Genomic DNA, 16,512 nt, shown 5'->3' with positions numbered 1-16,512 from the left:
ATGTATCAAATGTCTGTGTGCGTATATGTACATGTACTGTATTTATATATGGGGGTTCTTACATATTCCCCATATCTATATGGATAACCCTAGATATAAAGATGTGTATATAAATGTGTGCGTGTGTATATACACACACACATATATATTGTATAGAATGTGTGCGCATATGTATATAGTTATATGGTATTACTTATAGATTGATATCCCTCTATATTAATCCCCTTTATACACATGGCGATGTATATAAAGATGTATCTATGCATGTATGTGTTCATGTATAGGTATAATGTGTATATTTTATACATATATACACACACACCCCTCTCCCATAAATATATATTTACAGACACAGCGAGCTATATACATAGATATGTGTGTGGCTATATATTTAAAGGGGGGGGGGCCATGTATTGTATATGGGGCTCAAATGCATACACATATTCCCTGTATCTATATGGCTAACTATATATAAAAAGAAAGATTATGTGTATATAAAAGGGGGTGTGGGGTTGGGGGAAGACCGTGGTTTATACAATGTATGTGTACATATGAGCACATATATAGGTATACAGTATTATTTACAGCTGTATATACATTCCCATTATATACATATGGCACTATATATGTATTTAAAAAGTGTGTGTGTATATATAAAAAATTAAAGGGGGATGTCCATATATAGGCATAATGTATTATGTATGTCTATCCTTATATCTACATTACACACACTGTCACTAAACCCAGTAAGGTTTTGGGTTTTTTGTGTGTGTGTCTGTTCATATTCTGTTTTAACGGTGGAGCATTACATGCATTGAAAGCAGGGTGTCTGTATCAAATGTCTTGTGTGTATGTAGGTAGGTATAATGTATTTTATAGATATATGTGCAGGTCCTTATACATACACACACCCCGTATGAGTAAATCTATATAGAGTTTATTTGTGTGAGCAACTGTGTGTGTATCTACATAGTATATATGCTCTGTGTGTGCACATATATATATGTATACAGTATTATTTATAGCTATGTATCCCTCTATATACAGTCCCATTATATATAAAGCAATATATAACTAAGGGGGTGGGGGAGGGCGTATACATGTGGAAGGAGTATGTATGTATAGCTGTCTGTATCCATTCCCCACAAATAGACAAACACACAGATGCATAGATATATACGGACAAAGCCAAGGCAGGGTGGGACGGTATTTGTGTTAGTGTATGCCATTTGATGAGAGGTAATTATATGTATTTAAAGGGGGGGCTGTAGTAGTGTGTACGTACGTATAGATCTCCCTGAAATGCCTCTGTGTGTGTACACACATATAATACGTATGTATGCATATCTAGATGTATGCAATACTAGTTATATATTAATAGCACCCTCTATACACCCTGATTATATATGTGGATACATAAAAGATGTGTACATCTAGACATAGAGATATATCTTAGTTTTTAAAAACTATATAAATAAAGGGTTTGGAGAGCTGCAGGGATATGTTTGTGTATAGGTAGTTTCACATATGTATGCCATTTTATATATATTCTTTCTCTCTTTCCATAAACACACAGAATAATATACATAGAGAGGGTGTGGGTGGGTGTGTAAAGTTAGATAATATGTAATTATAGATATGTATATACATGTTTTATATAATATGTAGGCACATCTGGCTATATATAGTGTTATTGATATATGCCCATTTTATTTATGCAGAGCTAACTCTGTCCATAAAGATGTGCACATCTATATATGTGTCTATAAAAAAAGCTCTATAAATAAAGGGGGATGGGTAGTATCTTTTATGTATCTGTGAAATAGCTACATCAAAAGCTCTCTGAGGGCACCGCACATGCACCCTGGGGAGGCGCAGCAGGTTTGGAAACTGTTTGCCCCCAGCTGCCGGGGCCCTCCTGGGCTGTCACCTGCCCCTCTCTCTGTTCCCTGCAGACAGCGCCATTGCCGAGGCAGCCATCTGCGTGGTCACCACCGCCGCCATCGACGTCCACCGCCCCAACATCTCTTCCGACCTCTTCACAGTGGAGGTGCCGATGTGCCTGGGCAGCTCCGGGACATCCGCCAGCATCACCTCGGGCAGCGCCTCGCAGTCGACCGTCAGCTCAGGCACCCAGGCCTGCAGTGAGAGCAGCCAGACGCTGGGCTCCTCCCCGGACTGCAGCACGCCCTGCGAGGATGCTGCTGCAGAGGCTGGTGCTGGCCCGCGGGCTGGCCTTGCGCCCACCCAGCAGCGGGCGGCCCATGCCATGGTGCAGGAGCTGCTCTCGTCCCTATCAGAAGAGGCCTGCCTGGCACAGAAGGGGCTTGATCCTGTCAACCTGAAGCTGCCCAGCCCAGCAGGCTCCACGGGGGCCAGCCCCAACCTGGGCCACCGGCTCAGTGTCTACAACTGCAGGAACCAGGAGAGCCTTGATGTCTTCCAGCTCAAGCCACTCATCGACTGCCCACAGGGTGCCCCGATGATTGATGAGAAGTATGGGGTGCTGGGTCCCCCAGAGCCACGGCTGGGCAGGGTTCCTGAGGCATAGGGACAGCCCACCAGACCGCAGACAGCTGTGGGGATGTACTCACCACCCTGGGGCTGGAGGCTGCCGCAGGCAAGGGGGCAGTGCTGGAGACAACCCATGGCACCTCCTGCAACAGCCACCAGCCTGAGGCCAAGCCAGCATCGCCACTGCTCACCAGTGCCTGCAGTGCATGATGACCTGCCCTACCACCAGCCCTGGGCTTGCCGAGACCAGCGGTGTCCTCTGGGCCACAAGGGACCTTCCAGCAGTCCTAGGCCACCATGGCCCCACAGCACCTTGTGAGACAGGCAGACTATGGACCTGTCCTGCCACCAGCCCAACAGTACCCAGGAGCACCATGTACCTTCCACCAGTACAGGGCTGGCCACAGACCCACTGTGCCTGGGGGCAGGACAGAGCTGCTGGACAGCTTGGGCCCAGCCTGGCCCCCCAGCCTGAACCTACCTGGGGGCTGAGCGGGGAGTGGGGACAGGAATAAACTCTGACAAACCCATGCTGCCTCCTCCCTTCTGTCCCACTCATTCCTTTTCCAGCCTTCCTTCCACCCCACCATGTGCCATCCTGTTACCCACAAAAAAAAAAACCACCCCCCAAACCCAACACCACAGTGACCCCACCTCTTTCCAGTACAAGCCTTTATTTGCCACCCCACACCCCAGGTGCTGTGCAGGGTCCATCACCGTCACTCACTTCTTCTTCAGGAGCTCCGTCATCTCAGGCACCACCTGCAAACACCAGTGCTGGGGTAGTGTGTGTCTCCCTCTGACACCCCCACACTCTCCACCTGCAGCACCCAACCCCCAGTCACACCCCCACCCTCCTGCCCAGCACACCACTCCAGGGGCTGTGGGTCACCCCAGCTTGCAGCACCACCCGCCCCCCGCTTCCCTCCTGCTGAATAAAGCCCTCTTAATTATTTAAGAGAACTACATTTCCATTAGGTGGAAATAATGCATTCGTACAAAATTTATTAAGGAAATTGTCTACATGGTGTTTCTTCAGAATGTGACTGGCTTACGAAAAGGCCTGTGCTCGTCGCTGAGCCAGCGGGCATTAGTTCAGGAATGGCATTAAGTGCTGGCAGCATTTCTGCCCATGCCTCTCCACAGAGCCACTACAAGCGCCCACCAGTCACACGTGTGGCTGTGTGCGCACATGGGCTGTGGGCCCCGGTGGGCTAAGCTCACAGCTCAGTTTGCCCAGTGAGAACTGCAGGTTCCTCCTGGGCACTGTAAGGCAGCAAGCCCAGGCAAAAATAACTCCTCCCACCAACTCTGTACTTTCATACTTTATGAAGCTTAAAAATACACATAAGCACCCATGTAGTTATTTCTCAAAATTGTTCCTATTCAGGAAACTAGCTCGAAGGCAGGCTGCGACACCCCCGCCCCAACACAGGACAGCTTCTCCTTCCTGGGATTTAATTTTTATGCAAGAAAATAAATCAAAGCAAATGCTTGAACTCCCAAAGCACTCTCATACAGACATCTTTTTTAACACTGACTGGCTTATATTAGCTAAGCTATCAATCATTAGCTCTCAGTTATCCCGTGCGTCTCCAAGTTTAGCCTCACCTGAAATAAGTCTGCCACCAGTCCATAGTCTGCCACTTGGAAAATTGGAGCTTCTGGGTCCTTGTTAATAGCAACAATGGTCTGCAAGCAACAGTAAAGCACCATGTGACTATATATTGATTAATGTCTAGGGCCGGGTTACAGCAACAGGTCTTATCTAGAAAACATGGGCTAAATTCACTCCAAGCTCCTAGAAGCAGATCCAGATCACAGCATTTAACAAACATTTTTCCTTTCCACCTCAAATACAAATACCCCCTGTTCCCAAAAACTCCTTTCCCTGCTCATTGTATATTTCAGGGCTTGCCTTCCCTGTCGAAAAGTCTAGGGGAAAAAAAATTACTACAAAAGTTTATCTGCAAGATGTAAGCCATACCATTACAGAAATAGATCAGAGGGAGCATTTAAAACAGGTGCAATAAAGCCATGCCTAAAGGCCTCTGTACTTACTGTGGGACATATCATTTAGTTTGTCACACAGTAGAAAAATGCACATGAGCGAAAGCCCAACACAACAGTCCAGGAAATGTCTTTCTTGGTTTAAACTCTGCCATACAAGTAAATCATTCTGTAAGTGTCTGTAACAGCTTCCAGCAAAATAAGTGCAGGTGTCCACATCAAAATCTACACCAGCTGGGGAGCGCTCCATGAAGGATGGAAGAAGGAGGAAAAAAAAGACAACAGCTCATAAAATGAACCTTCTGCACCAAAAGCACGGTCTAAACCACAGCACTCCAATACTGCCCTTCCACCTAGAGTCCACCAGTGTGAGCTCTGGTTCGGGGCAACGAAACTCCTCAGGACAGCTCTAACCCAACAGTTACTTGATACACTTACCTGCCGTTCCCAGGGAGCCACAGTTCTTGTGGCTCTGGTTCATTCCCCCTACTGAATGTACTTGTCCGACAGAATTAATGGCTCAGCAGCACAGGCCTAGCAGCAGAACTCAAAGATACATGTTTGCAAATCCTGTGGTTTTAGGCCCACAGAAATGTTTTTTCTTCTCTGGTCATTTGTATCCCATGACTCACTATAATGGAGGACCGCGTCACACATGGAAGGAGGAGGTACCTACAGCAGAGTGCTGCTGCCCTCTTGCCAGCTCATAAGCAAAGACCTGCAAGCATTCCAGTAATGCTTCCCCTGAAATACTTTTCCCAAAGTTCTATTGTTTTTCTTCCAGTTCCCCCATTTGCAAATGCAAGCCTCCACCAACACTTCTATAGTGCAGGAAGCAAAATCCAGGATGCGATACCCGAGGATATTAGCTCAACAAAGACTTTCTCTAACTGTACTCTGAGGCCCTACCATGCTTGCAGAACTGCTCTCAGGGGAATGAGCCGCAGGGGCTAACACTGAGGGCTGGCTGAGCCCAGCACCTTGGGGGCTACCGTCTCTGTCCTTGTCACAAAAATAATTAACACTAGTTGCTTGCAAAACTCTCTTAAGCTTTAGTCTGGTGGTCTAAGTCCTTCCTCTGGCTCCACTGGCTGAAGTAACTTCTTAGTAAGATGTGGTTCTCTAACTCATCGCTAAATCACACTTTCCATGGTAAGAAGCAAAAGCATCACCCTGCTCGCAACTGACCTTTGCAAGTTAAATCTCTTAGAAAGAAAAGATACTGTAGCTACCTCGTGATGGAATTAAAAACAAGGAAAGAAAGCAACAACAATACTCCAGGTCTCCTCAAGAGCTGCATTTTCTACCTTGCTGTAAGAGGACAAATAAATTATATGTTTCACTTGGTAGAAAGCATTTGGCTACTTTGGAAAACATATCCTGAAGCATACAAGTTCACAATGCCAGTAATTCACAGTGCTGAGGGAAGACAGGGGACGCTCCAGAGAGTTCCCATGGCTGTGTAATTCTTTGCATTTGTAAAAATTGGATCTTTTCATTAAGAAAAAATATATGCTATATATATCCACCTATATGCTTTGGCTAAAAGGAAAGCAGAACATATTTCAAACATAAGTAAGTAAAACTGGATTTTACAGTAGACATTTGTTTACACTAGAAAAACTACAATATATGGCATCTCCTATTGACAAATTTCATCTGTCCTTATTTCCTGTAAAAGATCATCTCAAAATATCAAACCCAGCATTGGAAAAGCCAAAAAAGCAGAGGTTTTGCTGTTACGTTACAGGACAATATTGCTGCTCAATATTTTTATATCAAAGGAAATTCTGGCACTGAAAGTAACAGGTTCTCAGTATTGCTGGTAGTCTTAACTGTGATACAGCAGGAGATAAACACAAACAGGGTCAGATCAAGCTTTAAGCATCTTTAAATACACAGTTCTCGGTCAATGGCTGATATTAATCCCACCCACCCATCTTCTCCCTCACCCAAAAGCACAGCTGGAGACTAAACGCCTCAAAACAAAGACACTGTGGCCCATCAGCTACACGTAGAGTCCCGGGGGAGCCGAGGACAACCACGGTAGTACCGCACCAGTGCTGCTCTCGCAGACCCTCCCACTGTCCGACCATCCCTGTCGTCTCCCTCTTGACACACTGCGAGTAGAGGAGACTACGGCGATGCTGTTCCACTAAGACCAGTGAGAATACGCTATACAGATACTGTTATTAACACTTCTCAATAGTGACCTTCATCCCTGCTCATCAATCATCCTTAATTTCTAATTGTGGTTGGTTTTCCTCTACTGTGTCGACTAATGCTAACACCACTTGAGTCCCTGACTTCAGAACACTGAGGCCCCCCAAAGGGTGCTGCATCCCATATCCAGCTTACATGATTTTCCAAAAAAACACATTTAAATAATATGTGCAAAAAGAACTAAATTGTGAGAAAGCACAGATCATCCTACCACGCAGGCTGGCTTGTAAGGACAATTACCAGTCACACAAGCTTACTAGTCTGTCACTGGTTAAACACGAGGATCTGCCTGTGAAGTTTTGCCTTTTCCTCAGTTTGATAAGCTATTCAAATTTCTGGTTCTGGTTTGTGCCAGAAAGCATAAGTTCATTCCCTGGAAATAGAAAAAAATATATATATTCTTTTTCTAAAAATTACTTGCGGGGAGGCAGGATAACCTATGGTTTTTAATGTTTGGCATTTGATAGTATGATTCAGCAGGTAATTCCGCTCCTCTTTCAAAACACTGCACTCTGGGCCAGACTGGCAATTTGCATCTCGGATTACTTCCTTTGGCAACCAACGAGTTAAACCTTTTAAAGTTTTGCTGCCATTTTATAATAGGTTTCCATTTGAATGGCTAAATACAGGAATGTCAGAGACATCTTTTACTTTATGGAATAGTAAGTTCATAATTCAAATTGCACGTTGTTATGCATGAATTAATATGTCATACTCTGAAATAAACGCAAAAGGAACTATTGTATAGAATTCAGGCATATGTGCTGGGTTTGTTTGTGGTTTTTTTTTTTTTTTAAATAGAGTCAATTAGCAGCTTCTCCTTACCGCTCTGGGTCATGGTGCCATGGTTTTTCTACTGTGTTAGATGTCTTCCCACAGTATCTTTTTTTGGCAAGGCTTAGAGGGCGAGCGTGTTTTAAAGCAGCAGACAAACTGGCAATTTTAACATTAAAAAAAACTGGAAAGTACTGATGTGAAGGCAAGGAAGTCAACTCATTTCATTCCTCAAAAATCTTTTCTAGCACATCCATCTTTATATACCTTGCTGTCTTTCATCCCAGCCAAGTGTTGGATTGCTCCAGATATTCCCACAGCGATATAAAGTTCCTAGAAGAAAACAAAAACAAGACATCTTTGGTACCCATGACATAGTTTCAAGTAAGCTCTCAAACCTTACTCAAAACCCATTACATGTGGTAGTTTTTACATTACAGTAGTTTTCAATATTAAAGGCAGCTGATGATTGGTTCCCTTTCCCACCAGGGGATGCAATGTAACTGTAAAAGGAGAGTCCCAAAGGAGCATCTTGCAAAGACAGATGGGGGGAGAGATCAAAAATAAGACACTGCTCAGCTCAGGGCAATCAGTGTTACCTGTGACCCTGGAGATTCCCAATGCAAATATTAAGCATGAGAACCTACAAATGGATAATGCAGTTGCCTAATGAGAAAACCTAGGCTTTTTTGTTTGAAGTCTCTAGGATCCTTTAATTAAGACAGAACACATGAAGCTGAAATTCAGGTGTGTAAACCTTTAAAAAGTTTCATATGTGGCAGGATAGAACATTTCAGATACTGAAGTGGGCTAGTGCACTACACACTTGTAGCGATAGTTTCTATTACTTACTCCAACCCTCAATGTGCACATGCCCTAAAGCCTTTCTTCCCCTGTTCACTATCAAGTCCTACACAGGACAAATAAAGAAGTGCTGCCCAGGTAGGCACCAACATGTAGTAGGTCTTTGCACTTTGGGGCTTCCAATCTAGCATCTCTGAAGAGACACATATTCAAAGTAGATTAAAATTTGTGGGCAAATAGATTGATATCAATGGTTTTAATTCACAACAGAAAAGTATTTTTCTCTCAGGCTGAAAGTCCTCCAGGCTATAATCTATGCAAAACCAAGTACATTTTCAGCTCCATGACAGTTTTCCCACCACCACAAGTCCAAGCAGCAGTCAAACCTGTCCTTATTATGCTACCAGATTATACAGAAGAAAAACAAAGAATTCTCCACCAACTCATTCAATAAGAGGGAACTGTAGCACACAAAAGTAGTTAGGGGGTCATCTGTCAAAACCAGTTAGAAGGTGGTATTTATACACGCTTAGAAAAGATGCAACCTCAAATACTAACAGAATTTCTTTTTTAAAAATACCATGGTTAGTCCATATTTAAGAACATACAAATCTAATTCAAGAAATTATTTTTGGGGCCAGGCAGGGTAAGAGGGTCAAAAAACCTTATCCCTGTGCAACTGAAGATGTGCATTACAGTTAAGTGGCTTTTAACATGACAGAACAAAGCACAGCTGTGGAACAGGCATGGACCTACAGAAGAGGCTGGCAAATGCAGGTGTTCAACTACAGAGACCATGCAGACTGCTTTTTCCATATAGGCCTGATAGTCATTGTATCAATTAAAGGGAAAGATCTGGTTGATTTCTGATGTTTCTACAGCTACAGATTTCACCTATTACATTGGGTTTTAAATAGGAATAGATAAATAAAATTTATGAAGCTTTTCTACACTTTTCTACAAAAGCTATCTCCTGTCAAAATTGAAGGGGAGGGAAAATGGAGCAGGAACAAAGTATTTTCTATTAAAAAGGCTTGCTTTGAAATTGAAACACAGAGTCTAGTCTACGTATTTCCACAAACTCACGCAGCTGTTGAAGACACTCAGAAATTTCTTAGCCTCAATAGCTTTTTACTGAGTAGATTACGATTGGAGGTCAATCCATTTTAACCACAGCTGCAATGTAATATAATATGTCCGTGTAAGAACTCATGGTAAGAATGCAGTATTTTAATTATACCAAATAAAAGAACAGATGTTACAGGAAAAATTATTCTAACATCATATCGTCTTTAATACAAGCTCTTTTTAAAAACACATTACTGTAATTTGATTTTTTTAAGAGCAATTCATTAAGTGCCAGTCATCCAGACTACCAGATACTCTTATCAGTCTGTTTACCGTTGCAAAGTTCAGTCTTTGGAAAGAATCCAGCTAACCAGGAGCCAGATGCCTATCTATATATGCTATTAAAATATCTAGGAAAGACAAGGCTGTTGCATTAAAAGGGCATTTCTAAATCACCAGGCTTGCCTAAAAAGCCTTTACCATGCATCTAAGCCATGACCTTACAGATTACGTGCTTTTGGCTCTCCGGCTACGATAGCGGGTCCATTCAGTAGGCTGTAACACGGCAGATCACCACCCCAGTAACATTTTCATACAAACAACACACAGGACAGCATGTTTCCTATAAATAGTTCCATATTGGAAAATAGATTCGACTGCCTAAATCTTACGTTAAATCTGTTCTACAATTTAGTAGGAGGGAAAAAAAGGACCCACAAGGTCTGAATGATAAAGATGCAGGACTGTCCAGTGCTCTCCAAGGAAAAAATTCAACTGGTCATCCAGAGAGGTCATAAGAGACTCAGAAATTTGGATCTCTATGTTCCTTTCAGGATTGTTTTGATGTTTTCCCTAAAATCATTAACTTCTATCATGCCTTTTGCTGAGCCCCATCATTTCTACTGTGTTAACATTCAAAGTCCCAAGTCAGGACTCTAGCTCCAAGCACTACAAAGTAAGTGAGGGAAGAAAAACAGAAAGCGGATCAGTACAACAGAGCAGCATCGCTTCCAACTGCGTCATGCGACATGACATGCCTGCCATCACAGCAGAGAGCACATTAAGGTCTGGAAGGAGATCTCAGTTCTTTGGAGCTCATCTACACAGGAGATCCATGCCAAGGCACAAAACAGCATGAATCAGAGTCTGGATGGCACCTCTCAGGTGCCAACAAAGATGGCTTTACACTGACTTCAAGTTCTTGCTTTCTGGATCCCTGGAAGCTGCTCTAATTACTGCTGTCAGGTGGCTGATCCACAGTCTACAATTACAGGCACTTACGTCAAAGTCCACGACATGGAGTGGCATTTATCAACTCCCTGGTGCTTGTGCACAGGCAGGTTTTCACTGAAGGGCTGCTGCCAGCAGTTTGCCACATGAGAATGGCCTAACAAAACAGCTCAGATTCTGTACCAAGGGGCTTACCACACTGTCTGATACAAATGAATTCCAAAAGCAATTAAAGTCAAGGAAAGTGAAAGTTTTGGTGGTGTAAGGGCATGGCATCAGATTAGACAATTGTCTTGCCTCACGGTAGCTTAATTTCCCATAGGAAATAACTACTGTACATACGGCACAGCCATGCCACAAACCTTTATTTTTTTATGAAGTGGATAGCAGACATCAGCGAAGGGGGACACCCGGTAAGAGTGCTAATGGCAAGAGCGAGCACAATGGAGGAAACACACAGCACAGGAAGTTGCACGGACCGCATAGCCTAACAGCATACGAGGCAGAGGGCAGGGAGGCACAATCAGGAAGAACTTAAAGATGTGCTATTGCAGAAAGGGCTTGGTACATCAGTAATAGGAACATGTGAAGGTGGGAGCATCAGCACGTTAACATACCCATTAGGCTTCTCACAAGGGCTACAGCAGCAGCCAAAGCTGATTCTTTGTTTTAAGAGTATTTTAATTTGCCCTGCCACACAATATCCCACAAGACTCCAGTAGGAGCCAGGACCCTGACAGAGACCTCAAGGTTTGTAGGCACAGATTTGCATCGCAACAACCCTAAAATGAAAAAACCTCCAAGTGCCAGATCTATCCTATTCAAAGGCAAGATTCCAAGTCAGGAATCCAACTTATCATTTGCTCTTTAAAGTATTAATCTAGCCTTGTATTGTTTTTCAACAAACATGACCCTGGTATGTCTTGTAGAGAGTGTCATTTTATGCTAATCATTAAAATGAAAAAATTCCCCTTAGCACCTAAACTCCCATTTCTGCTTTAAATGTACCCAACTTACATATTAGCATCTACAGCAAGTCCATGAGACTTCACATGTATGAATTTGCACAGCTGGCTCCTGAATCCATATAGCCAGTTACACACCGTTTGGATAAATGTCACAAGAGTGCTGCATGTGGATGACTGTAAATACCAATATACCAACACAGTTATTTTCCTGTGTGTACCGACTCTTGCAATTATTTACAAAAGAATTTGTGGCATATATAATATTACTTCATTTTCATTTAAGAGAATATTTTAAAATGCCTTAGGCTGCCTCGGGGCAGTTAATAAGGTGTATTTGCCTAAGAGAGCAACAAGAAGAGTTTTCAGTTGCAACTTACAGTGTCTTTGAATGCTGCTATAAGAGACTACTGTGCTTCCACAGGTGTAACATGAGATGAGGTAGTTACTTTGCAAGCATGCCATCAGCTACTATCGATTTTTATGCCAATTTTTGAATTACGCTGAAAACCTTCAGTGTACATCAATTTATCATCCTACCAGTGGCATGCTTTTAAACAGGCTACTTTAATAAACCACTTTGGCACACGTACTCTTTTTAAAGGCAGCTCAGATATTTTATTTTCTTTGCAAGAGTGAAAGGACAATGAAATTACAAAGGAATCTTTGTAATGAAAATTGCTTCATACAAGAGATTCCTTCCAATTATAAGCTATTAACCCAACAAAACATTTTCTGGTTTGACACTAGTTCGTATGTATTACACTCTGTAACAAACAACTATCCAGTACGTACTGCTTTGATGCAGTTCAATATGTTCCATTCAAGAAGCACACGTTATTAAACCATATCCCAACTACAGATTCTTTTTCACTTCAAGAACCTTTGATCAGCCAAACTGTGTAATTACTCTTAAGCATGGTTAGGGTGTCTGCGGGAGTGCAGGGCCATACAGCAATTTTTTTCTCTCTCTCTCTCTAGGGAAAAGCACATCAATTGCTTTCAGCTAAATGCACTCACATATGAATATTTTAGTACAATTTAATGTTTCTGCACCAACCCCAAAGGAGCAGAGCATCAATTTGTGAACATAGTTTTCTTGGAGTTAAAAGCTACACTGGATAATGCAGGATGAAAGGGGTTGTCAATCCTTAGCTTTTTAGCAAGTCAGAGAAAGGTAGACTGTAAATTCGGTCCCAGCTGCATACAAACAGCTCTCTGAAGTTTGCCACTATAGAGCTACTTTTCAACAACAGTGAATTATCAGAGGAGATATTCCAAAAACAATTTCCCAAGCTCGGTCAGTTTTCCCAACACTATTCCCATCTGCTAGCTACCTAACAGCCTCAATCATTTATACAATGAGAAGTGCACCTGCTGGGCTGTTAATAAAATCCACAAACGTAATGTACAAATAACACATTCCTACAAAGAAGCTAGCTGAATATAGGAGAAATTAAGTAATGTACCATGTGTTTGAATAGAGAAACTTTAGTATCTCAATATTCTCTTGGTTATGTAACAATTTAGGAAGTAATTAAGATCTTATCATTGCTAAGCAAGGAGCAGAACATTTTAAAAGTGAGTAAAATCAAGAGGACAGGAGCGACACTTCTCACGAAGCTAAGGGAATTAATTAGTTCATTCTGTTGTTGGTAATTTTAGGTAAGAGCCAGAGAGCAAAAAGGAACAGAAATACTGGAATAAAATATGTCCTGTTTCACTTTCCCTACACTTCCCCACAAGAGAGTGAGGGAAACAAGATTTAACAGATGTGCTAACCTGAGCAAGCAAATGATCCCTAAGAAAGAGGTGGGAAGTAACACTGAAGAAGAGTTAGCATCCACTAATTATGCAATGAAACCATGAGTCACTGGTGCACTTTAGAGAAGACAAAACCAGGCTAGGTGAAGTATTTGACTGCTTTGCAACTGAATACAAAGAAATATAGGAATAGTGTCAATAACGTGATACTGTCTGTCTCCCTTCCTCCTACTCCCAAAGCAAGACGATGACTACTAAGTGCGAAAAAGCCACTCACTGCAGTGAAAGGGACTGCCTAGTAAAATACTGGGGCATATACAAGCTCAGAAAGTGTCCCATCCTCTTGTAAAAGAAGTGGAGCAATAGGAATTCCACCGCTTTGCAGAAATCATTCTGCACCTTCATGTATCTCTCTGCCAGGACGTGCTTCCTTGCCATTCAGCTTTCCTTTTCCTGCTTCTAATTTCATCCCACTCCTGCATTTTCTACCCAATATAATGCCTTAAGTTGTTCCTGTTCTTCCATAGCTTTGGTGCCTTTCAACTGAACTAACATCTAGCTTTTCAGCATCTCAATTGAAGCTGCACCTCTTTAACATACCTCTTTTCCCCTCATTATTACTGTCAACTCCTGACAGTTGTAAATCTGCCTCCCTTTTGAAGCTGCTGCAATCCATTAACATCCAGAGAGACCCTCTGGTATGAAATCGAAGCTTAAGCACTGAAGCTAAGCAGGTCAGCAAGTTTACTTGGCGTGATTGTATCAGAACTACACTGAATTCCCCTCTGCCTTCCCCACCTGAGGTTTCTCAGCACATGCAATATCCACACGCATCTGCCTTCTGTGCAATCATATCACATTTCTAGCACAATCATCTAATCCAGTGTGAATTACTACTACATCATATATTTCCTAACTTCTGCCTTTCTGAGTTTTCCATCTGTTTCTTGTCACCTGTGAGTATTTTGTGCCCAGTGTTCAAAGAAATAAGACAACAGCAATTGAACACCTAAAAACCAGGAGTTATGCCTTGCTGCGCTTTCCCTGCTCGATGGACCCTCTGTACTGTACCCTCTTCAAGAAGAAAACCTCAGGATAAAGTCTGAGGTGGTGAAGGTGAAGCTTTCTAGCCATGGTCCACTGACAGCTAACTCCAGATGGACACCTTGAGTCCTACAGTTGTGAAATACTGGTCTGGCCACATCTTCCCTATTGCCAGCTAGGCAAACCTACAAAGAAAGCTAAAGTGGTTATAGGACTGGACCCTGAAAGGACACAGACTTCAACAGGGGAAAATAAAGTAAATTAAAAAAGAATGAAGTGAACATTTAAACTCTGAAGAGATTAAACTAGAAGGATGCCTTTCAGGCAGCAGCAGATCCTTCACAAGGTCAGAGGATAACAAAATAAACAGCCTAAAATGACACATACTTTCTGGGAAAAAAGCAGCTAACAGCACCACTGAGGTTCTATTTGTTTTCAGGGGGAAGAAGTTGAAAACAAGATAACCTCCATACAACCCCATCTTCTTTCAAAAGCCAAAGGAAGAATATAATTAGAGTAAGACACAAGGGAACACTTGGGAGACCATGGGAACAATGTGGGTGTCCAAACACAGGTGCCTAGTGGCACTGTAGGACTTCCCACCTGAATCATGGATGCTGCTCCAGAAGGAAGTCTCCAGGTCCCACACGGTGACTACCAGCCCTGTGAATGTACTTTTTATACCCCAGATGGCTAAAATGGCATTAGACACCTATTTGTAGGCATTTGACCATTCCCCTATGTGCCCCTTCCTTGCAAATCTGTACTGCAAAGGTCACAGTTCAGAAACTAACCGAAGCTACTTAAGGCTTAGAGCAGTTGCTTTCCTTTTCTCACAACAGTCGAAATATTTTTGTTTAAATATTAGGCAAATTACACAAGTTCATGAGAAAGATTACATACTACTTTGTATGTTAGAAATGTTGCCAATTATACCTAGGGCAAGGAAGCTAATAACGAACTAGTAAATGAAGCGTTCATGTTCCATTTATAGAAGTTTTAAATAACTAAAAAACATTATTTACCTTCTTTCTTCTCATCCCCCCTTTTGTTCTTGTTTCTTTTTTGTGTGTGTGTATGAACAAGACAAAAAGAAGTGGGAAGATTTTTACTGTGAAAACTAACACCCTTGATTATTTGAAATTTCTTATCTAAAAACAGCAGTTACTCTGGGGGGGTGGTGGGAGGTTTGATTTGTGCAGGGAATTTAGTATTTCCTAACTGGATGTCCTTAACTAATACTTAACAGTAGGCACTCTGTTGGGGAGGATATGGGAAGGATATTTTTATCCAAAACCAACTATTTTGAACATTCTTACAAGGGCTTTTTTTTCTTAAACAGAAACCACATACAGTGCTTAATGTGAGAACTGAATTTCATTTTTCTGCAGAACACCTGCATATAAGGAACAGTGGAAAACAACTGGCTTCTAATTTAAAAAAAATACACTCCTAAAATGGTTGTCACCCATTAAACACATTGAATATATTAAATTACTTTTTTAATTAGGAAGGTAACATTTTATATTTTAATATATCCACTTATGCCTAAAAATTTCCTTCCTTCCATCTCATCAAATAATACAAATCAGCCTTCTCTTTCATAAGACAGAATGTTCAAACAGAAGCTGCAATCACCTGAAATCAACGGGCAAAAAAATGCTACCAACAGAAACAAAAATAATACACCAAACATTTTAACTGGAATAAAATTACCAAAGATCCAGTCCAAAAAAAACCACAATAAAATGCATATATTATAACACAAGCTTGAAGTTTAGAGATCCAAGGCTGTTTTGGAAGCATAGATGTACTGAACAGAACTAATTCTCCAACAGAAAGAAGGTGAAATTTGTATTCCTTAATTAACTGCATTCTTTCATTGCTTAAGCAAAATGAACTACAATTGTTTCTTGACTGGCAATTTGTTCATGTATTAATACATCAGCATTTCAGGAAAGCTGCTGGGGCTGTGAGGCTCTCGTGTCCTGTGATAGCACTGTCTGGGCTGCACTCTTAACAACTAAAGCAAGCCAGAGAATTACTGAAGGACCAATGACCAAAATTACCCTTCCTTCACCAAATCCACAATCAAAAGCACAAGGGAAGAAATAAG

General features: G+C 41.9%; 2 protein-coding genes across 9 annotated transcripts in view; one reads left to right on the top strand and one right to left on the bottom strand.

Moving 5' to 3' along the window:
• TMEM266 (transmembrane protein 266) overlaps positions 1 to 3,044 on the top strand; it is an 87,395-nt gene extending 84,351 nt beyond the window's left edge. For all 8 annotated transcript variants that reach the window (XM_075099962.1, XM_075099960.1, XM_075099961.1 and 5 more), the window contains one exon: positions 1,956 to 3,044. In XM_075099962.1, coding sequence (XP_074956063.1) covers positions 1,956 to 2,551 — 596 coding nt within the window. In that variant the 3' untranslated portion in view covers positions 2,552 to 3,044. The remainder of the gene's footprint in view (positions 1 to 1,955) is intronic.
• A 127-nt stretch (positions 3,045 to 3,171) lies between these two features.
• ETFA (electron transfer flavoprotein subunit alpha) overlaps positions 3,172 to 16,512 on the bottom strand; it is a 33,001-nt gene continuing 19,660 nt past the window's right edge. Inside the window, exons 10-12 of the mRNA XM_075099971.1 lie at positions 7,789 to 7,854; positions 4,126 to 4,206; positions 3,172 to 3,276 (exon numbers count right to left, since the gene is read on the bottom strand). Of these exons, the coding sequence (XP_074956072.1) occupies positions 3,238 to 3,276; positions 4,126 to 4,206; positions 7,789 to 7,854 (186 nt within the window). The 3' untranslated portion in view covers positions 3,172 to 3,237. The remainder of the gene's footprint in view (positions 3,277 to 4,125; positions 4,207 to 7,788; positions 7,855 to 16,512) is intronic.

This window comes from Phalacrocorax aristotelis, chromosome 7 (genome assembly GCF_949628215.1).
Source record: "Phalacrocorax aristotelis chromosome 7, bGulAri2.1, whole genome shotgun sequence".
In the NCBI taxonomy this organism is placed as follows: domain Eukaryota; kingdom Metazoa; phylum Chordata; class Aves; order Suliformes; family Phalacrocoracidae; genus Phalacrocorax; species Phalacrocorax aristotelis.
Note: the sequence above shows the minus strand (reverse complement) of the source record. Positions and strands in the feature narration are given on the sequence as shown.